Here is a 21,229-nt window from a genome sequence, read left to right as displayed (position 1 = left end):
ACAGTTCCTTTTGGACATTTGATTTTGAAGTGCATGCTCCAACCCGTTTCTCCATCAGATCCTTGCTCCGCCATGGCTGTCACGTGCATGGTGACAGAGTGACGTGAGTGTGGTCACCAAGCTTTCTGTTCTCCTCATAGCAGAGGGGTCACACTAAGGACACCCACTTTCAACCTTTCTGTTATACTCATATCAATGGTTACTGTTTCTAATGCTAGGACCCCGTTATTGCTGCTGGCAGCTATTTTATATAGCAACAGCTATAAATGGATCTATCTACATAGCAATGATATTAGAGCCACATTCGGATGTAAGACAGTTGTACATTATTACTCGCTCTCTCGCTAACTTGAACTATTTCTAACTTACACTTAGATGTTGTTTCTTTTAGGTTTTAGCTATGTGTCAGAGTAGGGCCCTGATTCTGATGCATACGCAGTCGACAAGGATTTGAAACTTGAAAGCAACAGAAGATCTAAGCGTAAGTTAGAGCAATGTGGAAGTTTCTCAAGGTCACAAGGTAGAGGCTCAGAATTTCCCTTAAGGTTCTTACACATAGCGAACTGCACACTCTAATTCAGTCTGAAGCAGCTTCTCCTTGTCGCCGAAGAAGCATTTAGTTAATTGCTTGTTTAGGATAGTGTGAATCGGCATACAGGCAGCCTTCTCTCTGTAATAACCAGCTGAGAGCACAGTTGGTGTTATTGTTGACAATAACGGGACATCCCTCACTGTCAAATCTAAACCTAGGATGCGTCCCAAAGAGTGCCATTCTGGATACAGCTGTCTACCTCCGAGGGCTCAGTGCTCAGTGTTCGATAAATGACCGTGGGACTCGACCGCGAGCGTTCAGTTTGCTCCCCCCGGAGCTAAGGTCATGGCACCAGCAAACTACGAGGGTAATGTGAGAACGAACAGCATGTGCCGCACCACTGATACTGCCATCCCAAGCCAAACTCACAGGAGATTGAGTTACTAAAATAAGCTAGAGAGGCGCAATTCTATTTTGAAGTTTTCAGATTGTCAGTTCAGGAGATGAATTGACATTTAGGAAAAAGTTTGAAAGAATAAAGAAGTTATTGAATTGTTTCAAGACAAGTTCATTGAATATTGCTTATTGATATTGACTGGATTACAAATTAAATTTAGCTTAACTACAGTATAATACCATAATGGTTTTACCCAAGTCGCTTACTGAGCCAAACACACGCAGACATTAATTCATGAGCTTTTAGTAGGATTAGTGTACAGACGCCTGGTGTGACCCCTCACTTTTGTTTTTGTCTACTTTATTATTTCGTTTTTATTTTATTTATACAATTTAGATTCACTGTGTTTACAGTAAGCATCCATAGCTTCTCTACGGCACTAAATGGCGGCAACAAAAGCAATGATATTACCTATATGTCAGATGGAATTTGCAAGGTCAAATATAGCATGTTCAATGACGTGCTCTTGGGTCTTAAGATGACTTGTATTGCATGTATCCTCTATGTAGCTGTTGTGTCCTGGTTATTTGGCGCTAACAGATGTGAGATGAATGCTAGTGTAGTGTAAATGTAAATTGTTCCCGGTAATTTATTTTGTTCCATTTGTTTTCCTTACTATTCACTTCCCATTTAAGTATTATAAAAACAAGTTGTTTTAGTGTTTGTTAGATCGGAATAGTTAGTTTTTAAAACCAATTTTGGAGAGTGAGCAGTAGGGAGAAACCTAGAAGGAAGAAGTGTTAGAATTGTTATTTTTCCAAGACGTTGAATTATGTGCATCTTGATATTGGTCCGTCACTAATACTGTTCCCTTTTGTTTCCTTTCAGCCGAGAACTGTCGCAGGTTTTCGAGGAACTGTCCGATATGCCTCAGTCAACGCACATAAAAACAAAGTAAACAACAATGTTTATGTTGTCGAAATGATATGCTGGAAAATGTATTCTGCCAAATTTTCTCTTTGAAATAGACTTGTTTATTGTGTTGTTCTACTATAAAATGGTGGCAGGCAACCATAGAATACGGAATTCCAATACATACCCCCTCTAGTAATTTAATAGGATCTCTATGGGGGCAACCTTAGGTTTGGCACTATTGAGGGTATACTGTACTAATTAAAACGATATAGCATGGAGGAAGATATCATTCGTAATCTCTACTTAAATTTTTTTCTCTCCCCAGGAAATGGGACGCCATGATGACCTATGGTCTTTATTTTACATGTTGGTGGAATTTGCAGTTGGACAGCTACCATGGCGGAAAATCAAGGACAAGGTAGAGTCACTTCACTCGACCACGACAGACCCACTGTATTTCTAGCGAATCGTTAAAGTCAAATAATCACATACGCAAGATGAACAAAACACAAGCCTTTTTGGATCTTCTTTTCTTTCAACTCTTGACAATGTTAGTAACAATTAAACATTTCATTTAGTCCGTTTTTCTAGGTATTTGATTTGTAATATGAGTAACGCCTCGAAAGCAGATAGAAATAAATGAATGTGGCATATCATTTGGTACGCCTCTCAATTCATTGTATGAAATTGTGCAAACTACAAATATCCCAGTGTGTGTTGGCTCTGTCGAAGTGGCATATAGGATGATCTAATTTGCCCCTACACCCTTGATCATTTTCACCCCATCAGTTTTCGGACACTTGTGCATATGGCGCAATGGGCAAATGGAGGGGGACTGGTTTGGTTTCAGCCACTGAATGACAAGCAAACAAATAAAATAAAAGTCAAACAAATCTGTTTTTTTTCTTCTGTTTTGCGCAGGAGCAAGTTGGGCAGATAAAAGAGCGATATGACCATAGGATGCTGCTGAAACACATGCCTTCAGAGTTTCATATCTTCCTCGACCATGTATTGGGCCTTGACTACTACACCAAGCCGGATTATCAGGTACCATCGCAGTATAGAGAATAAGGAAAGTACTTTGAAAGTGTTTTGAAATACTCCCACAAACGTATCTCTTTTTCTTTCTTTTTTGACTGGCCGCTACAGCGGGGACGTTTTTGTATGCGCACACAAACTGATAAGTTGACTTTGTCAATGCTTCCTAGCACTCCCTGTGCTATTTCCAATAACAAAATTGCATCTAAAATGACACCTTAGTTCTTATTTACTGCACTACTTTGACCAGAGAGGTACACTACAGTGTAAAGGAAATAGGGTGCCATTTGGACACAACCAGAGTCTCATTTGGAGTTGTTTTCTATTGGCCGCCCGCTGGTCTGGTCAAGGGAATAGGGTGTATTTGAAAGATTAGGGTGCCATTTGGGATCCATCCAAAGTCAAATTTCTTTTATTTCCCAGCTGCTGATGTCGGTGTTTGAGAACAGCATGAAGGAGCGCATCATCATGGAAAATGAGCCGTTTGATTGGGAGAAAGGAGGGACAGACTCCACGCAGTCAACAAGCGCCTCCACCCAACCACAACACAACACACGGCCCACCGTCGCCATGGTTGGGTAAGGACCCTGATATATTTACCATTAGGATTAAAAGGAGAGTCCACAATATTACATGATCATACACTGCAGGGCGACTTTCTGCATTTTACTTAACACTAGAACCGCTGGGCCTCAAGAGAACCCCCCTCAAGCTAATGAGCAGTGACTCCGACTGCAACACTGACAGTGTAATTAATCAATTTCATATATGATAGCGCACAAATTATAAAGGTAAAATTTGAATAATATTTATTTAATGGTGGCGTGGGCACCTGCTGAGTGAGCATCATTCTGGCTTTTTTTGCGCTTAGGCCTCGGAGGTGTAGGTTCATGCTGAGGCTCAGAATCTGAAGAATAATCAGAGATGTCATGATCCATTTTTTCCCCCCCACGATCTGAGTCATTTTCATTCAGATCTAGTAGCAGTGCTAACGCAGCATGTGCATCCATTCGTCTTTATCTTCTTGCCATTGTATGTTACGCACACTCTCCAAATAGGTCAGAGTAGACTGATACAACTGCTTGGATTTGGTGGACTGATATAGAGCACATACTATACCATTTTCAGGTTATAATTAGAATATACCAATACAATAGAATTTCCCGCCCTGTTCTTCATTCACAATTGGTAATTACATAATTATGCATTGTTCTCATCCCTTCGCTCATTAACTCACCCATTCTCCCCCATCAAACTTTACTTAATATATTTAATCTGTTGGTATAAGTGTGAAATTAGTTTCGGTATTGTTTTGGTTAAATTTTGAGACAATTATCTGGGTGACTAGGGGGTATTCTAGTTTATTATTTCTATGTTGTGTTCTAGTTTATATTTCCTATGTTGGTGTTTTGTATGATTCCCAATTAGAGGCAGCTGGTAATCGTTGTCTCTAATTGGGGATCATATTTAAGTAGCTATTTTTCCCACCTGTGTTTGTGGGATATTGTTTTGTGTTTGTGCATGTGCACCACGTAGTCACGTTTAGTTGTTCGTTTATTGATTTATTGTTTTTTCTTTAAGTTTCACTTTGCAATAAATATGTGGAACTCAACATCCGTTGCGTCTTGGTCCCGTTCTTACGACAACCGTGACAGAATATCCCAAAAACCAAGGACCAAGCAACGTGCAACGATGGGAAAAATAAGTTGGACCTGGGAAGAAATCATGGAAGGACAGGAGACCCTTCCTTGGCAGGAGTCGCAAGAAGAACGGCGACGACACCGGGGACCGCGGCCACAGAAACCAAAATATTTGGGGGGAGGCACATGGAGCTGGCGACTGAGCAGAGGGAAAAGCCTGAGAACATCTGGGAGGAGTTAGAGAGGTGGTAGGTTGACCCACGACCCAAGGAGAGTACTAGAGCCCGCCTGGGAGTCGATGGAACAGTGTGAAGAGGGATACCGGAGAATGGAGTTGGCTAGGAGTATGCAGCAACGCAGGCGTTTGGAGGAGCGTGTCATCAGTCCGGTGAAACCTGGGCCGGCTCCACGCATCTGGCCTCCAGTGCGCCTCCCCAGCCCGGTACGTCCTGTGTCTCCTCCTCGCACTCTCCCTGAAGTGCGTGTCCCCAGCCCGGTACGTCCTGTGCCTGCTTCCTGCACTCGCCCTGAAGTGCCAGAGACGGTCAGGGAGGCATTGGGGAGGTTAGGAGAGAGAGAGATGTTGTGTAAGTGTGTTCTGCTAAACATCCGACCAGGGGATCCGGTTAGCAGTCTGGTGCAACTTGGGCTGGCTCCACCCTTCTGGTCTCCAGTGCGCCTCCCCAGTCCGGTACATCATGTGTCTCCTCCTCGCACTTGCCCTGGAGTGTGTGTCACCAGTCCGGTACCACCTGTGCCGGCTCCACGCACTAGGCTTCCAGTGCGTCTCCCCAGTCCGGTGCCACCTGTGCCGGCTCCATGCACTAGGCCTCCAGTGCGCCTTCTCAGTCCGGTACGTCCTGTGGCTCCCCGCACCCTCCCGAAGTGCGTGTCACCAGTCCGGTGCCACCTGTGCCGGTTCCACGCACCAGGCCTCCAGTGCGCTTCCCCAGTCCGGTATGTCCTGTGCCTGCTACCCGCACTCATTCTGAGGTGCGTGTCACAAGTCCGGTGCCCCCTGTACCAGCTCCACGCACTAGGCCTCCAGTGCGCATTCACAGTCCGGAGCTCCCGGCGACGGTCCCCGGTCCGGAGCTCCCGGCGACGGTCCCCGGTCCGGAGCTCCCGGCGACGGTCCCCGGTCCGGAGCTCGCGGCGACGGTCCCCGGTCCGGAGCTCCCGGCGACGGTCCACGGTCCCGGAGCCCCCGGCGACGGTCCACGGTCCCGGAGCCCCCGGCGACGGTCCACGGTCACGGAGCCCCCGGCGACGGTCCACGGTCCCGGAGCCTCCGGCGACGGTCCCGGAGCCTCCGGCGACGGTCCACGGTCCCGGAGCCTCCGGCGACGGTCCCGGAGCCTCCGGCGACGGTCCCGGAGCCTCCGGCGACGGTCCACGGTCCCGGAGCCTCCGGCGACGGTCCACGGTCCCGGAGCCTCCGGCGACGGTCCACGGTCCCGGAGCCTCCGGCGACGGTCCACGGTCCCGGAGCCTCCGGCGACGGTCCACGGTCCGGAGCTCCCGGCGACGGTCCACGGTCCGGAGCTCCCGGCGACGGTCCACGGTCCCGGAGCCTCCGGCGACGGTCCACGGTCCGGAGCCTCCTGCGACGGTCCGGAGCCTCCTGCGACGGTCCGGAGCCTCCTGCGACGCGACGGTCCGGAGCCTCCTGCGACGGTCCGGAGCCTCCTGCGACGGTCCACGTTCCGGAGCCTCCTGCGACGGTCCACGTTCCGGAGCCTCATGCGACGGTCCACGGTCCGGAGCTTCCAGGCACGGTGTCCAGTCCAGCTCCAAGGCCGGAGCCTTCCTCTGCGCCGGTGCCCAGTCTAGGCACGGCATCCAACCCAGCTCCATGGCCGGAGTCCTCCTTTGTGCCGATGCCCAGTCCAGGCACGGTGTTAAGCCCGGCGCGATGGCAGGATCCGTGGTCTGGGCCGGGGCTACGACCTAAACTGGAGCCGCCACCGACAATAATCACTCCCCCTACCCTCCCCATTTGGTTTTAGGTTTTTCTGCCGGAGTCCGCACCTTTGGAGGGGGGGGGGGGGGTACTGTCACGCCCTGACCATAGAGAGCCCTTGTTTCTCTATGGTGTAGTAGGTCAGGGCGTGACTAGGGGTTATTCTAGTTTATTATTTCTATGTTGTGTTCTAGTTTATACGTAGTCACGTTTAGTTATTAGTTTATGGATTTATTGTTTTTTTCTTTAAGTTTCACTTTGCAATAAATATGTGGAACTCAACATCCGCTGCGCCTTGGTCCCGTTCTTACGACAACCGTGACAATTATCAACTGGGCACGGCACTTTTCACTGTCGGGAGAAGGGGGGGGCAACAGTGGAAAACCATTCAAAAAATGAGATGCCTTCCTTAAACTGGTTATAACTCCAGTTCTGTTTGTGATATTAACATTCTAACAACGGCAGTGTGTTATATGGACTTATTTAGGAAAAGTCAAAGAGGGGGATGAATCCATGGCTTTAAAAATGTCAGAGTAATAAAATAATTATATGAATGAGCAGTCAAAATTACTGCTTTAGTGATTCTAGTGTTAACAGGGACAGTGCCCGTTCATCAACATTTCAGTGTTCACATTAATGTAAATGTGCTTGCTGAAGTGCCCTCCCTTGAGACGTGCCCATGTGGGAAGAGCCAATAGAGGCCATCTTGGCAGATTCACATTTTGTAGTTGTTGATTTTTGTAAGCAGAAAGTTTCCCCATTGTGTACGATGATGTCATATATCTGCGTCTTCCTTTAATCCTAGAGTATTTTTCACCAGTTGTCTGTCTTTGACACTTGACATCTACAGTATCAATAAACAAGGCAATGGTACAAAATATTAGATCCTGAATGTTCCACAACGTGATACAGTCACAGTGCTCTATTTTAATCTGTCTTTTATACATCTTTCATGGGAGCTATTGTTTGACTCACTCACCCAAATATATCCTTTTGAAGTTCTCTCTCTCTCTCTCTGATGACTGTCTTGTTTGAAGCTCTTTACTGTTTAGCCCCCCTAGACACACACACACGTTCACACACACACACACACACACTTTCACACACACACACACACACACACACACACACACACACACACACACACACACAGCTGCATGACATCCTTATCTCTGGAGACATCATTAGTCTTTCGGTCGTCATCACACACTGAGACTCTATTCTAAATGACCCTATTCCCTATGTATGGGCACTTTTGACCAGGACCCATAAGCCTCTGGTCAAAAGTAGTGCACTAAGTAGGGAATAGGGTGCCATTTGGCATAGAGTCTCAGTGTGAACAGAGAGAGATAACAGGTTTTGTGACCATCGGTATTGCTGTCACACCTCGAGGCTACTGCCACACTGCTCATCCAAACCCTTTGAAATGCATGATATTGAATTCTAAACTAGGCTGTAAAAGGCATTTGATATACCAGTTTACAATTAATGTTTCACTGAATAAATAGATATGTAAATAGATGTTTACTGAACTGAGGGTTGCCTGTGCTTAATTTAGGAAATAAAAAAAACATTTTGGAATAGAGTAGAGCTGGAACAAAAACCTGCACAACCAGTGGACATATTCACATATAGGTGTTATATACATGTGTTTATTATATACATTCATACACATTAGTACATACATTGTATACATCGTTGGGCCACCACTGCTCTTAAATCAACTGATTAAACCTGAACCCCCCCCCCCCCCCCCCCACTCCCACCCATCTTCTCCTCCAGGGCCCTCAACACCCCGGTGCCCGTAGACCTCCAGAAGGAGAACACGGAGAACGTGCTCCAGGACGAGCACCTCAGCGACCAGGAGAATGCCCCTCCGGCCCTGCCCCCCGGTGGGAGCCGCCAGGTGGGAGGTGGCCAGACGCCCGCTAAGGGCGAGGGATGGGAGGACACCGACTTCAACCGCAACAAACTCAGGATCAGCCTGGGCAAGGTGAGTAAGGGGGAGGAATGAGGGGAAGGAGACCACAACATTTTACTGTATGGCCTGGTCTCACCACAATGGCCCGTAGATGGAAGGATGGCATCGATGTAGATGTTTTAGCTTAGCTTATACTGTTTGTTGATACAGTATTTTTAGCATTTTTGATTAATGAAAAATATGGGATGGATTGATGGTTGGCTGGGTAGAGGATGATAGACGGACAGAGAGATGCACAGGCAGAGATGGACATCCAGACAGAAAATGTGTACACCAGACAGACGAAGGTCTACCCTTTAAACTCCTAGCAGTGGTAATAAACACATTTTAGAATGAATTACTGTTTAGCATACATCATTGTGACCTCCTGTCTCTCCTTTCCCCTCCCGTCTCTTCCACTCCTCTCCCCTCTGTGTCTGCAGGGGGCCCAGGAGGGGGATGAACCCAGCAGAGGGGCCTGTCCCATGTCTCCGTGCCGGCCAGGAGGGGCCCCCGAGTCCCCCAGTGGCCAGGTGCGCTCGCTCCGGTACCGCCGCATCAACAGCCCCGAGTCAGACCGCATGTCGGCCGCAGATGGGAGGGGCGTCGACGGATACGGCCAAAGGTGACCACAACAAACCAGCTCTAGTATTAGTTCCAGACCTGTACTAGCTTTTAGTATAGTGGTATTTAAGTAATGTAGTTAACCAGGAAGTACAATATACATTTAGTATTGTACCTAGCTACATTAAAGTCTCTTAGGTGTTCCAGGATAGTCCTTTGGGTTAGGGTTGTGAAACTGCTATAAGCCAATCTATTATAGCGCTCCACTTTAATACTTAATTCAATACTTAATGTGTGGGTTTTGTGTGTGTGCATTCGTTTGCGCGTGCTTGTGTGTCTATGTGCCCTTGTACGTCCTCGTGCTTGTACCTGTGTGAATGTATGTGTACACATCTGTGTGCCACAGTATCAGGTCCCGCATGGACATCCTGGGATCGCCCTCGCGCCACGTGTACTCGTCCCAGCCGGCCATGATGCTGTCTGTGGACTGCGGCCTACAGCGCGGGCGGCACGGCGAGGGCTCGGTGGCGTCCGTGGACCAGGAAGCCCACAGTAATGCCTTTATCAGATCGGTGCCGCTGGCAGAGGAAGAAGACTTTGATAGCAAGGAGTGGGTGATCATCGACAAGGAGACGGAGCTGAGGGACTTCCAGCCCACCACGTCGGGCACCACCGATGAGGAGCCTGAGGAGCTGAGGCCCCTGGAGGAGGGAGAGGAGAGGAGGCGGCTGCGTGGAGGAGGTGGGCCTGGAGGTTTTATGTGCATTCAATGATGTGCAATTTCAGTCAGTTCAATTCTATTCGCTTCTGTTGTATTCAGTTCTATTCTGTACAAGTTGTGTTGTGTTGACGATGATGCTCATCTCTCCTCTCACGTTCAAATATTGTTTGACGTTTGACTTAATCCGGCAAACGCTTTTCCCACTACTGAGCCGAACCAAACCATTTGTACTGAACTGACCTGGTTATGCATCCTCCACAAGCAGAACCGTGCTGAAAAGGACCATGTGAAAATTAAATATTCAACCCATCACAGTTTGGTTCGGGTTGGCATGATAGTGTGAAAAGGGTACTAGATTCCAAACCAATCCTTTGTTTTAGGGGCGGAGATGGTGGTGCGACCCAAGACGACCCACACGACCAACAGCAGCCGGGGCATGCTCACGCTCACTGAGGAGGAAGCCTCCAGACGAAGTGGGGGGAGCCCCGCCATGTCGCCCTGTCATTCACTCCCATCAGGCCGTCCTATTGGACCACAAAGACCGGTAAGAGACCGGGCCGACCTATCGGTGGAGAGAGGTTTCTCTCCTTGCATGTTCATGGGAGTCGGCTCAGAGCTGGGCCGCCTGCTGTACAATGCGATTGATCTTCAGATGATATGGATGAGACCCACATAAGCGGTGGGTGTTGTTGTTGATCTATCCAGATGATGTAAAGGTTAGCTCTTCGGTGCCCCCTCTGGTCGGGATGTCAATTAACATTAACTAAGCCTATAGTTGCAAAATTCCGATAATTTTGCCAAAATTACCAGTTTTTTTTTTTAGGGCCTCCCGGGTGGCGCAGTGGTCTAGGGCACTGCATCGCAGCGCTAGCTGCACCACCAGAGTCTCTGGGTTCGCGCCCAGGCTCTGTCGCAGCCGGCCGCGACCGGGAGGTCCGTGGGGCGACGCACAATTGGCCTAGCGTCGTCCGGGTTAGGGAGGGTTTGGCCGGTAGGGATATCCTTGTCTCATCGCGCTCCAGCAACTCCTGTGGCGGGCCGGGCACAGTGCGCGCTAACCAAGGGGGCCAGGTGCACGGTGTTTACTCCGACACATTGGTGCGGCTGGCTTCCGGGTTGGAGGCGCGCTGTGTTAAGAAGCAGTGCGGCTTGGTTGGGTTGTGCTTCGGAGGACGCATGGCTTTCGACCTTCGTCTCTCCCGAACCCGTACGGGAGTTGTAGCGATGAGACAAGATAGTAATTACTAGCGATTGGATACCACGAAAATTGGGGAGAAAAGGGGATAAAGTTTATTTAAAAAAAATAAAATGTTCCTGTTTTTCCGGAAATCTCAGTTGGAAGATTCCTTCTAATTTCAGGCATCAATCTAGAAAAACAGGGAATTTTGCAACTCTAGAATTTTGCAAGCCAGTGGGTACTGAATACCTTGGCGAGGGGGGCGACCATTATTCCCACAGCCATTTTAGTGTCATTCACACTGTCATTGGTGTGACATATCCTGCCAGTGTAAAGAGAGAAAAAGTGAATTTTTCTGTGTCAGTAGGCACAAATTGTTCCTTTCCATGAGTTTGGTTTTGCCCATGACTTTTGGTTTTAACCATTGTTTTTGTAATGCTAAGGTATTAGTGGGAGACGTGGCTTTGCTAACTGCATATTCCAGTAGGATGTAGCCTTACATATTAGAATTATTGAACAGTTTATGCTTTTTGGGTGAGATGGTGGCTTGAGTAGGGTTATTTTGACAGTGCCCCCCCCCCCCAAATGTATTTGTACAATATTTTTCTCAATGAGTCCACAAGAGCATTTTCTCATAGTGCAGTTCCGGCAAATGCCAGATAGGCTGTTCCATACCACGGGCAGATTCCTGTTCCCACTACCGCCCTGTATTCGGGATAACATTTGTCAGGGTTGCACTGCACTTGATGCCCTCGTTATGACACACTGACTGGTGAAACAAGACATACGCATACATGATGACACTGTCATTCTGATGAGAATAATGTAGCAAACATCCAGATAGCTGGGTCATATTCAGTATGGCACAAATGAGCAAAAGGTTTTTGTAACAAACAAACAAAATATTTGGACATGTTCAGGTGGTGTAACCTAGTTTCAAAACATTTTTCTTCACACTGAACATGTTCTGGACGTCAGTGTTAGAAAGTTAGATGTACACTGTCCTGACATGAAAACCTTTTGGTTGAAAATGTTAAATTAAAAGGTTTAAACCATGGGTCTTCCCATCGCTGCCATCAAATGTGTTTAAGCTGACCGTTACCTCATACATAAAAAGATGCACAAAATAAAATATGGGGAATGTTCAAGTCTTTTAGCTGAATGAATTATAGAGGAAATTCAGCAAATTCTTGGAGAACAGTTGAAGTTGACAAAATGTTTCCTCATTGTTAAAACCAATGTGTCTCAGCCTGTAGCTTCCATTAGTGTTTCAGTTCTTTAGGGGTCTTTGAGGTGAGAATGTCATTCTCCATTTAAAAACGTGCAATCATACTATTTTGCCAAACAGTGATTTTGCCTAACATTCAAAAGTTTGGGGTGACTTAGAAATGTCCTTGTTTTTTAAAGAAAAACTATTTTTTTTGTCCAGTAAAATAACATCAAATTGATCAGAAATACAGTGTAGCCATTGCTAATGTTGTAAATGACTATTGTAGCTCGAAACGGCAGATTTGTTTTAATGGAATGTCTACATAGGCGTACAGAGGCCCATTATCGGCAACCATCACTCCTGTATTCCAATGGCACGTTGTGTTAGCTAATCCAAGTTTATCATTTTAAAAGGCTAATTAATGATTAGAAAACCCTTTTGCAGTTATGTTAGTGAAAACTGTTGTGGAAAATACTGTGGTAAATATTTTCTTCTTCTTGAACTGCATTGTTGGTTAAGGGCTTGTAAGTAAGCATTTCTCAGTAAAGTCTACACTTGTTGTATTCGGCGCATGTGACAAATAAAGTCTGATTTGTTCTGGTTAAAGAAGCAATAAAACTGCTCTACTTTAGACTAGTTGAGTATTTGGAGCATCAGCATTTGTGGGTTTGATTACAGGCTCAAAATGGTCAGAAATAAATAACTTTCTTCTGAAACTCATCGATCTATTCTTGTTCTGAGAAATGAAGGCTATTTCATGCAAGAAATTGTCAAGAAACTGAAGAGCTCATACAACGCTGTGTACTACTCCCTTCACAGAATAGCTCAAACTGGCTCTAACCGGAATAGAAAGAGGAGTGGGAGGCCCCCGTGCACAACTGAGCAAGAGGACAAGTACATTAGAGTGGCTAGTTTGAGAAACAGACGCCTCACAAGTCCTCAACTGGCAGCTTCATTAAATAGTACCCGCAAAACACCAGTCTCAACATCAACATTGAAAAGGTGACTCCAGGATGCTGGCCTTCTAGGTAGAGTTGCAAAGAAAACGGCATCTCTCAGACTGGCCAATAAAAAGAAAAGATTAAGATGGGCAAAAGAACACAGACACTGGAAAGAGGAAGATTGGAAAAAGGTGTTATGGACAGACGAAGTTTGAGGTGTTCGGATTACAAAGAAGAACATTCGTGAGACGCAGACAAAGTGAAAAGATGCTGGAGGTGTGCTTGACGCCATCTGTCAAGCATGGTGGAGGCAATGTGATGGTCTGGGGGTGCTTTGGTCGTGGTAAAGTGGGAGATTTGTACAGGGTAAAAGGGATCTTGAAGAAGGAAGGCTATCACTTAATTTTGCAACGCAATGCCATACCCTGTGGACGTCGCTTAATTGGAGCTAATTTCCTCCTACAACAGGACAATGACCCAAAGCATAGCTCCAAAACTATGCAATAACTATTTAGAGAAGAAGCAGTCAGCTGGTATTCTGTCTATAATGGAGTGGCCAGCACAGTCACCGGATCTCAACCCTTGAGATTGAGCTGTTGTGGGAGCAGCTTGACCGTATGGTACCTAAGAAGTGCCCATCAAGCCAATCCAATTTGTGGGAGGTGCTTCAGGAAGCATGGGGTGGAATATCCTCAGATTACCTCAACAAATTGACAACTAGAATGCCAAAGGTCTGCAAGGCTGTCATATCCTCAAATGGAGGATTCTTTGACGAAAGCAAAGTTTGAAGGACACCAATATTTAAAATAAAAGTCATTATTTATAACCTTGTCAACGTCTTGACTATTTCCTATTCATTTTGCAACTCATTTCATATATGTTTTCATGGAAAACAAGAAAATATTAGTTACACTTTCAACTCTGAAATACAGTTTTCTACACAAATATGTGTCAAGAAACAGGCATTTAAGTATGAACCAAATACACATCCATGAGTATTTCATATTTCATAAATGCTTTAAGCGTTTCAAAACAATCACTGGTTAGCATATGGCACAGGTGTCAAACGTCCGGCCCAGAGCCCGGATCCGGCCTGCGAGAAGGTCCAATCCAGGGTGGTTTGAGTTAAAAAAAACGAACAATATAAATATTTTTTTGGGGGGGGGGGGACAAACTCAATATACTTTAAAATGACGAAAACAAAATTTAAATTGTGTAGAAATTAAAATGGACCTACATACATAAATGTTCTTGACTGTGTCCAGCTCGCTAATAATCATCGAATTGAAAGCTAGACAATCAGGGAGCATCAAAAAGTCACAAAATGATGGATAGAGAACTGTTTTGAGTTTGACATCCCTGGTTGAATGAAGATCATGATGAGTTGATTATTGGAAACAGGTAGCTCCCTAGAGTTGGAAAACTCTGATTTACATAAACTGTACATGCTGATAAGAAAACATTGTGTGAATGTATATTCAATGATTATGAACGTGTCATACATTGCTTACTACGGGCTACTGTGTATGTATAATGGGAGGCCCATACACATAGTGTAAGTACAGTAACACATTATTTATTTTTTATTCCCCTGCGCCAAACACTAGAGGGTGCCACAACACATCCCTGTGCTCAAAACATCCTAACTCAGAGCAGAGTATGTAAACTCTATATAGAAAAGTATGTGGACACCCTTTCAAATGAGTGAATTTGGCTATATCAGCCACACCCGTTGTTGACAGGTGTATAAAATCGAACACACAGCCATGCAATCTCCATAGACAAACATTGGTAGTAGAACGGCCTTACTGAAGAGCTCAGTGGCTTTCAACGTGGCACCGTCATAGGATGCCACCTTTCCAGCAAGTCAGTTCGTCAAATTTCTGCCCTGCTAGAGCTGCCCCAGTCAACTAAGTTTTGTTATTGTGAAGTGGAAACGTCTAGGATCAACAACGGCTCAGCTGTGCAATGGTAGGCCACACAAGCTCACAGAACGGGACCACCGATTGCTGAAGCGTGTAAAAAATTATCTGTCCTCAGTTGCAACACTCACTGAGTTCCAAACTGCCTCTGGAAGCAACGTCAGCACAAGAACTGTTCGTCAGGAGCTTCATGAAATGGGTTTCCATGGCTGAGCAGCCGCACACAAGCCTAAGACCACCCACGTGCAATGCTAAGCGTCGGCTGAAGTGGTGGGAAGCTCGCCGCCATTGGACTCTGGAGCAGTGGAAACGCGTTCTCTGGAGTGACAAATCACACTTCACCATCTGGCAGTCCGACGGCTGAATCTGGGTTTGCTGGATGCCAGGAGCATACTACCTGCCGTAATGCATAGTGCCAAATGTAAAGGTTGGTGGAGGAGGAATAATGGTCTGGGGCTGTTTTTCATGGTTCGGGTTAGGCCCCTTTATTCCAGTGAGGGGAAATATTAACGCTAAAGCATACAATGACTTTCTAGACGATTCTGTGCTTCCAACTTTGTGGCAACAGTTGGGGGAAGGCCCTTTCCTGTTTCAGCATGACAATGCCCCATGCACAAAGCAATGTCCATGAAGAAATGGTTTGTTGAGATCGGTGTGGAATAACTTGACTGGCCTGCACAGAGCCCTGGCCTCAACCCCATCGAACACCTTTGGGATGAATTGGAACGAGCCAGGCCTAATCGCCCAACATCAGTGCCCGACGTCACTAATGATCTTGTGGCTGAATGGAAGCAAGTCCCTGCAGCAATCATCTAGTGCAGCAAACATCTAGTGGAAAGCCTTCCCAGAAGAGTGGAGGCTGTTACTGTAGCAAAGGGGGGACCAAATCCATATTAATGCCCATGATTTTGGAATGAGATTATCGACGAACAGGTGTCCACATACATTTGATCATGTAGTGTATTTATCTATGAGGTTAGGGTGAGAAATAACTCCCCGATCATTTGAAAGGTTTGAACGGAAAATGTGATACAGCTCCATATGAATGAAACAATGGCGCTCACTGTTAAAGGACAACAGTCAAAAAAAGAACATGGCTAACAAGAATGTCAGTCAGTAGTCACTGAGATGTGGTTTTAAATCCAGTTAGTTCAGATTGATTAATTGAAACAATAGTGTAGTTGGGTCATTCCACAAAATGAGTCCCTTTTGTGTTCCTGTAACGGCTGTCGTCGGTGGAAGAAGGTGAGGACCAAGGTACAGCGTGGTAAGTGTTCATGATGTTTAATAATCGTCAAAACAGAACACTGAATAACAAAATAACAAAGAAACAACCGAAAACAATTCTGTCTGGTGCAGACACACAAAGACTGAAAATAACCACCCACAAAACCCAACAGAAAACAGGCTACCTAAATATGGTTCCCAATCAGAGACAATGACTAACACCTGCCTCTGATTGAGAACCATATCAGGCCAAACAAGAAAACCAACACAGAAACACAAAACAAAGATAACCCACCCAACTCACGCCCTGACCACACTAAAACAAAGAAAATACAAAAGAACTATGGTCAGAACGTGACAGTTCTTTTGATATTTCAAGTAGATATTGTGCACCAATATTGAATTTTAAACTTGAATTATACTAAAAAGTACCCGAGTGTCAATCTAGTTAACATAATACAAATATTCACATCAAAATCCGTCTGTTTAACCCCACCAAATTTGTTCTTAACTGACTTGCCTAGTTAAATGTATCTCTCTTAAAAGGTTCAATGCAGCCATTTTCATCTCAAAATAAAATAATTTCTGGGTAACAATTAAGTACCTTACTGTGATTGTTTTCAATTAAAGTGGCTAAAAAGAAACCAAAATAGCTCCTTAGCTAAATGATATTTCTCAAGCTAGAATTTTGTTAGGACTGTCTGGAAGTGGTTTGAGAGAGGGACCTAATATGAAGGAACCTAATTTAACCTGAAAACTAGCTGTTATTGGCAGAGAGTAGGGCAAACTCTCTTTGTTATTGGGCTATTAACTTGTACCACTTGGTGATGTCACCAGCCGGTCCAAAAACCCCACCCAATTGCCCCTCCCTGTTGCACACAACAAGCTTCCCTGTTACTTTATTTGGCAGTTAATATGCACTTACTATAGACCTCTTTTTTATGAAGTTGAACATGTGTTTGTCATGGCAGAATGTTAAAATGAGGTGAATTAAAACGTTCAACAAATTACACTACCCAAAAGGGACTCATTTCATGGAACGACTCAGTTATCACTCATTGCCTCAATTGAGTGGAATTTAAAAATGCACTGTGGAAGAATACCTTTTCAGATATTTTATTTAAATTTTGGAGCAAATCCTTGTTCTTTGAAAACCCAAAATCCAAGTTGTTTTTATAATTTTTATTGAACAAAATACACACACTCAAACTATTTTGTGTACAAATCCAAAACTTCACACAACAGCCTTAATTAAAGTCACCTTTTGTAAAATTCCCTTTTGTTGAAATCTGGTTTTCTGGTTGAAGCGAAGTCAGATAATCAGATTACAACCAGATAAAGGCATCCTTATCATGGCGACATCAACAACCCTGGGAAAAATGTTGTTGAACCAACATCAGATTACAATCTCTTCAATTTGAATAAAAATACATAAACTAGCTAAGATTATACTAAACCTGATTTCATAGCTTTCCTGCAATTCTACACATTTTGCCAGACAAACATTTGCAATTTTAAAACACATTTCATGCTATTCTATACATTTTGCCATGAGACTGAGAGAATATTTCCAAGGGGCCCCCAACCAACGTGTTCATATGTTGTTTTTTTTGGGGGGGGGGGGGGTCGGAGGTCGGGGGCCCCAGGGCATGTGCCCTGCATGCCTCTTCAGTAATCTGGCCCTGGGAAAGGCACCATAATTTGGTTGTTAACTGGTCAGATGATTTCAATTATTTAAAGACGTTAAAAATATGTCTAAAAACATTTATAATCAGAACACAACCTGACATCGACCAGTTTTTCCCACTGGCTTAGATTACAATTTAATATTGTTGACCTTGTTGCCGTGCCTAAAAATCTTTTACACATTACCCAGCGTCCATGTATCACTAGGGTCCGTTAGCACTGCATCAATTAGAAACCAGTCCTGAAGAACTCTTGTGTTATGCAGGTCTGCGTACCATTTTATCAACTTGACATTTTCTGTCTATTAAACCTTTTGTAAGTTTGCGTGTCTTTTTCTGACTGTTACGGTATGTCCATGAAATATGTTAAAGAACATGTTTTGCTCAGGTGTTTGGTACGAATAAATACCTGCATACACAAGGGGCCTTCAAAACCACAAGGCCAGTTCACCCATTCCCTGTGTCAGTTGTATTTCCTTGTCATGGATTACTGTAAAAGGAAACAAAAATGTTGATTTACTTACCTCACCAATAACATTTTACCAGCCTTATTTGTGATTTCACCGCAAGTGCCTAGTACGGCAGGCCTCGCTACCGCAAACATGATCAAGGACCCTCGTTTTATTTGCCCTGTGACCTCTTCCTTGACATAACTGATGTATTTGCGCAACCTATCAATTAAAAGTACAGTATGTCAAGTTGCACTCACCCAAGGAGAAAAAGCGAGGGTGCCATGGGAACAACAAGCGAAGAAATAAAGTGGTGTTTTGGGGTAAGCACAGTTTAGGATAGTCCTTACTTCTGTTGTTTTTTTCTTAATTCGTTTCTGTTCCGAACCCTTTTTTATGTTGAGCCATATTTATTCCCTTTTTCTTCGTCCTGTGTTTGTGTTTCGTGTGCTTGATGAGACCATCTATATTTTGTGTTATTCATTTAGCATTTTCCAATGGTGATTTTTCGACTAACGTCTTTTAGCAAAATTGAGTGTAAATTTGATGGTGTCCAGGCATTTTCCCAGGTTCAATGTGTTGACATACTAGAGGAACATGTGCAGTACTTGTGTGTTTTTAATGGCATTGTTGGGGAATGTGTCCACTGTGCCTTGATTATGAGAGAGACGGAAACCTACTCTCATTTGCTTCCAATCTGGCAACCCACTTAAGAGTTTTGTAGAATACTGTCTACTATCCTTTTAACATACTGTAATGGCAACCCTAGCTACAACCATAGTCTTCCTCTCCTTGTTTCTCTCTGGACTACATCAGAGAACCCTTACAGCATGCATACAGGGAAGGAGAGATGTATGACAAGCTATGTTTCAATACTCTATATGGATCCCTTTCCTTGTCTCCTTTTATCAGCTGACCTGAAAGGTACTGGATAGTTGAGAGCCCAAGCCTATAACTCTAAACTATCTCATCTTTTTAGATCGCTGGTGAGGAAGGGTAAGAAGACAAGGAAATGAAGCCGTTTCAGGAGTGTTGGGACGTGGCCCGATACTAGTTTATAGTCTGTTAGCATGACCTGGTTGTTCCTCCCCCCTTCCATCCTAATGCCCCTCCTTCTGTTTTTTGATTGGTCTCTTCTGCAGCTGGAGGATGACAGGCACCACCCGAGGCCCAATCAGCTGCGGAGGCTGGCCTCCTACGTCTTCTCATCCTCCACGCTGGAGACGGAGCAGTACCCGCACCCCGGAGGGTCCTTCATCCAGCGGAGCCGCTCGGCCGAGAGCAGCCCCGCCCACATGAACGCTTCCACCCACCGGCGCCATGCTCCCCTGCAGAGCCCGGGCAGCCCGCGGAGCAGGCACTCGGTCCTGAACGTGTCGCGCACGCAAATCCAGCAATTGCTTGCCAAGCTCATGAACAAGAACGCGAGCTGAGGGAAGGGCACTCTGCATGCCAAAATGCATTAACGTATACTCGTACACACCCATTGTGTACATACAGGGGGACATACTCATGTACACACACAGTTTGTAACCCAAAGAGCCATATTTTGGCGGGTTGGTTAGAACACAAACACATGCACGCTTGCACACACGTACACGCAAACATGCTGAACTAAAACACAAACAACTCACTTTAATGTAACTAACTTTTTGAAAGGTGAATACGAAGAGAAGAAAAGTGCTGACGGCAAAATATTTTTCGCGCAATAAACTCTTAAAAGTCTGCTACTTGCAAAGTCAGTTGCACATGCCACAAAAATGTACACAATTTCAGTAAAAAGTGGTGGAAGGGTAAACTTGAGGTTTCTTCATCCTTTAATGGTGCCGTGAGGAAGAGGAGTCACAAAACCGGGACTGTTAAGAGGCTGTTCAACTTCATTTGCATTCTTCTTTTTCCATTCATGCTGAAGGCTTGAGGGATTGTCGTCGAATGCAGGTCATGTCGGCGATGCGTACCTAAAGGAATACAGTAACGCTTTCGGTAACATTAAAATAAAGGGGCAATCTGTAGTTCAAACAATAAGGCGGTCGGGCCACCCCACCACTGTTTTGGTAAACAGTTGAGGGATGGGGATGAAGAACTATTCTCGAATTCATAGACAGAGCTATGTAAGGAATGAAGATCCATGATATCAAACGTACAGTTTTAGCCATGTTTTGATGCTGTTTAACAATTACATTGTTTACAATCAATGGAGTAAACCAAGCATATATTTTGGCTTCTGATGGGGTACGACAGTTGAACCAAGCTCATGAGGCATTTCTAAGTTATATTCTTTAAGAATCAATGGGTATGTATTAAAATGGATGTACCAATCGCAGATTGCCCGCGCAGGTATAATGCATTAGGATGACGTTATAATGCAATGTAAGTCGTTATAAAGGCTCATACATGCTTATAACAAGTAATAAAGCTTTACACCTGCAAGCTACAAGTTGTGTTACCACACTTTCCTTAAATAATATTTCCTCATAAGACCTATGTGCACTGTCATGATAATGACATATAGCTGTCATAAGCAGTTACGGCCTCTAGTGATAGCTGACTTTAAGCAGTCGTAACCAACTGACTTAGGTACATGCTAGGCCAGCTACTTTATCAACGGTGTCATAACAATGTAGAGTCTTAAGTTATCCTTGTTTATCCCAAGGCGTCAGTTATGTCATGCTCCTGACACTGTAATGAGGGTCTTGTGACAAAGCATTTAAGTTCAATTATTCCCCAGAGACGGCATGAGATGCTAGGGTACTATCTGGTGCTCTGCAGTCTTCACGCTGATCTTGTGTAGCTTGGTCCTAGAACTGTTTGTGCCGTCTTGCAAACACTTATGGTCATTGTCAAATCAAACTTTATTCGTCACATGCACCGAGTGTAGAGTGTACCGT

General features: G+C 44.9%; 1 protein-coding gene and 1 long non-coding RNA gene across 6 annotated transcripts in view; one reads left to right on the top strand and one right to left on the bottom strand.

The window, feature by feature from the left end:
* The window catches only part of ttbk1a (tau tubulin kinase 1a), a 51,724-nt gene that overhangs the window by 16,580 nt on the left and 13,915 nt on the right, over positions 1-21,229 (top strand). For all 5 annotated transcript variants that reach the window (XM_055906716.1, XM_055906726.1, XM_055906708.1 and 2 more), the window contains 8 exons: positions 1,818-1,883; positions 2,170-2,262; positions 2,766-2,891; positions 3,306-3,460; positions 8,268-8,478; positions 8,889-9,070; positions 9,416-9,750; positions 10,111-10,274. In XM_055906716.1, the coding sequence (XP_055762691.1) occupies positions 1,818-1,883; positions 2,170-2,262; positions 2,766-2,891; positions 3,306-3,460; positions 8,268-8,478; positions 8,889-9,070; positions 9,416-9,750; positions 10,111-10,274 (1,332 nt within the window). The remainder of the gene's footprint in view (positions 1-1,817; positions 1,884-2,169; positions 2,263-2,765; positions 2,892-3,305; positions 3,461-8,267; positions 8,479-8,888; positions 9,071-9,415; positions 9,751-10,110; positions 10,275-21,229) is intronic.
* LOC129839430 (uncharacterized) overlaps positions 1-21,229 on the bottom strand; it is a 200,586-nt gene that overhangs the window by 175,603 nt on the left and 3,754 nt on the right. The gene's annotated exons all lie outside the window — the stretch shown is intronic.

The sequence above is a fragment of the Salvelinus fontinalis genome, chromosome 3 (genome assembly GCF_029448725.1).
Source record: "Salvelinus fontinalis isolate EN_2023a chromosome 3, ASM2944872v1, whole genome shotgun sequence".
Lineage (NCBI taxonomy): Eukaryota > Metazoa > Chordata > Actinopteri > Salmoniformes > Salmonidae > Salvelinus > Salvelinus fontinalis.
The sequence above is the reverse complement of the archived record's forward strand: the minus strand, read 5'-3'. Positions and strand labels throughout refer to the sequence as shown.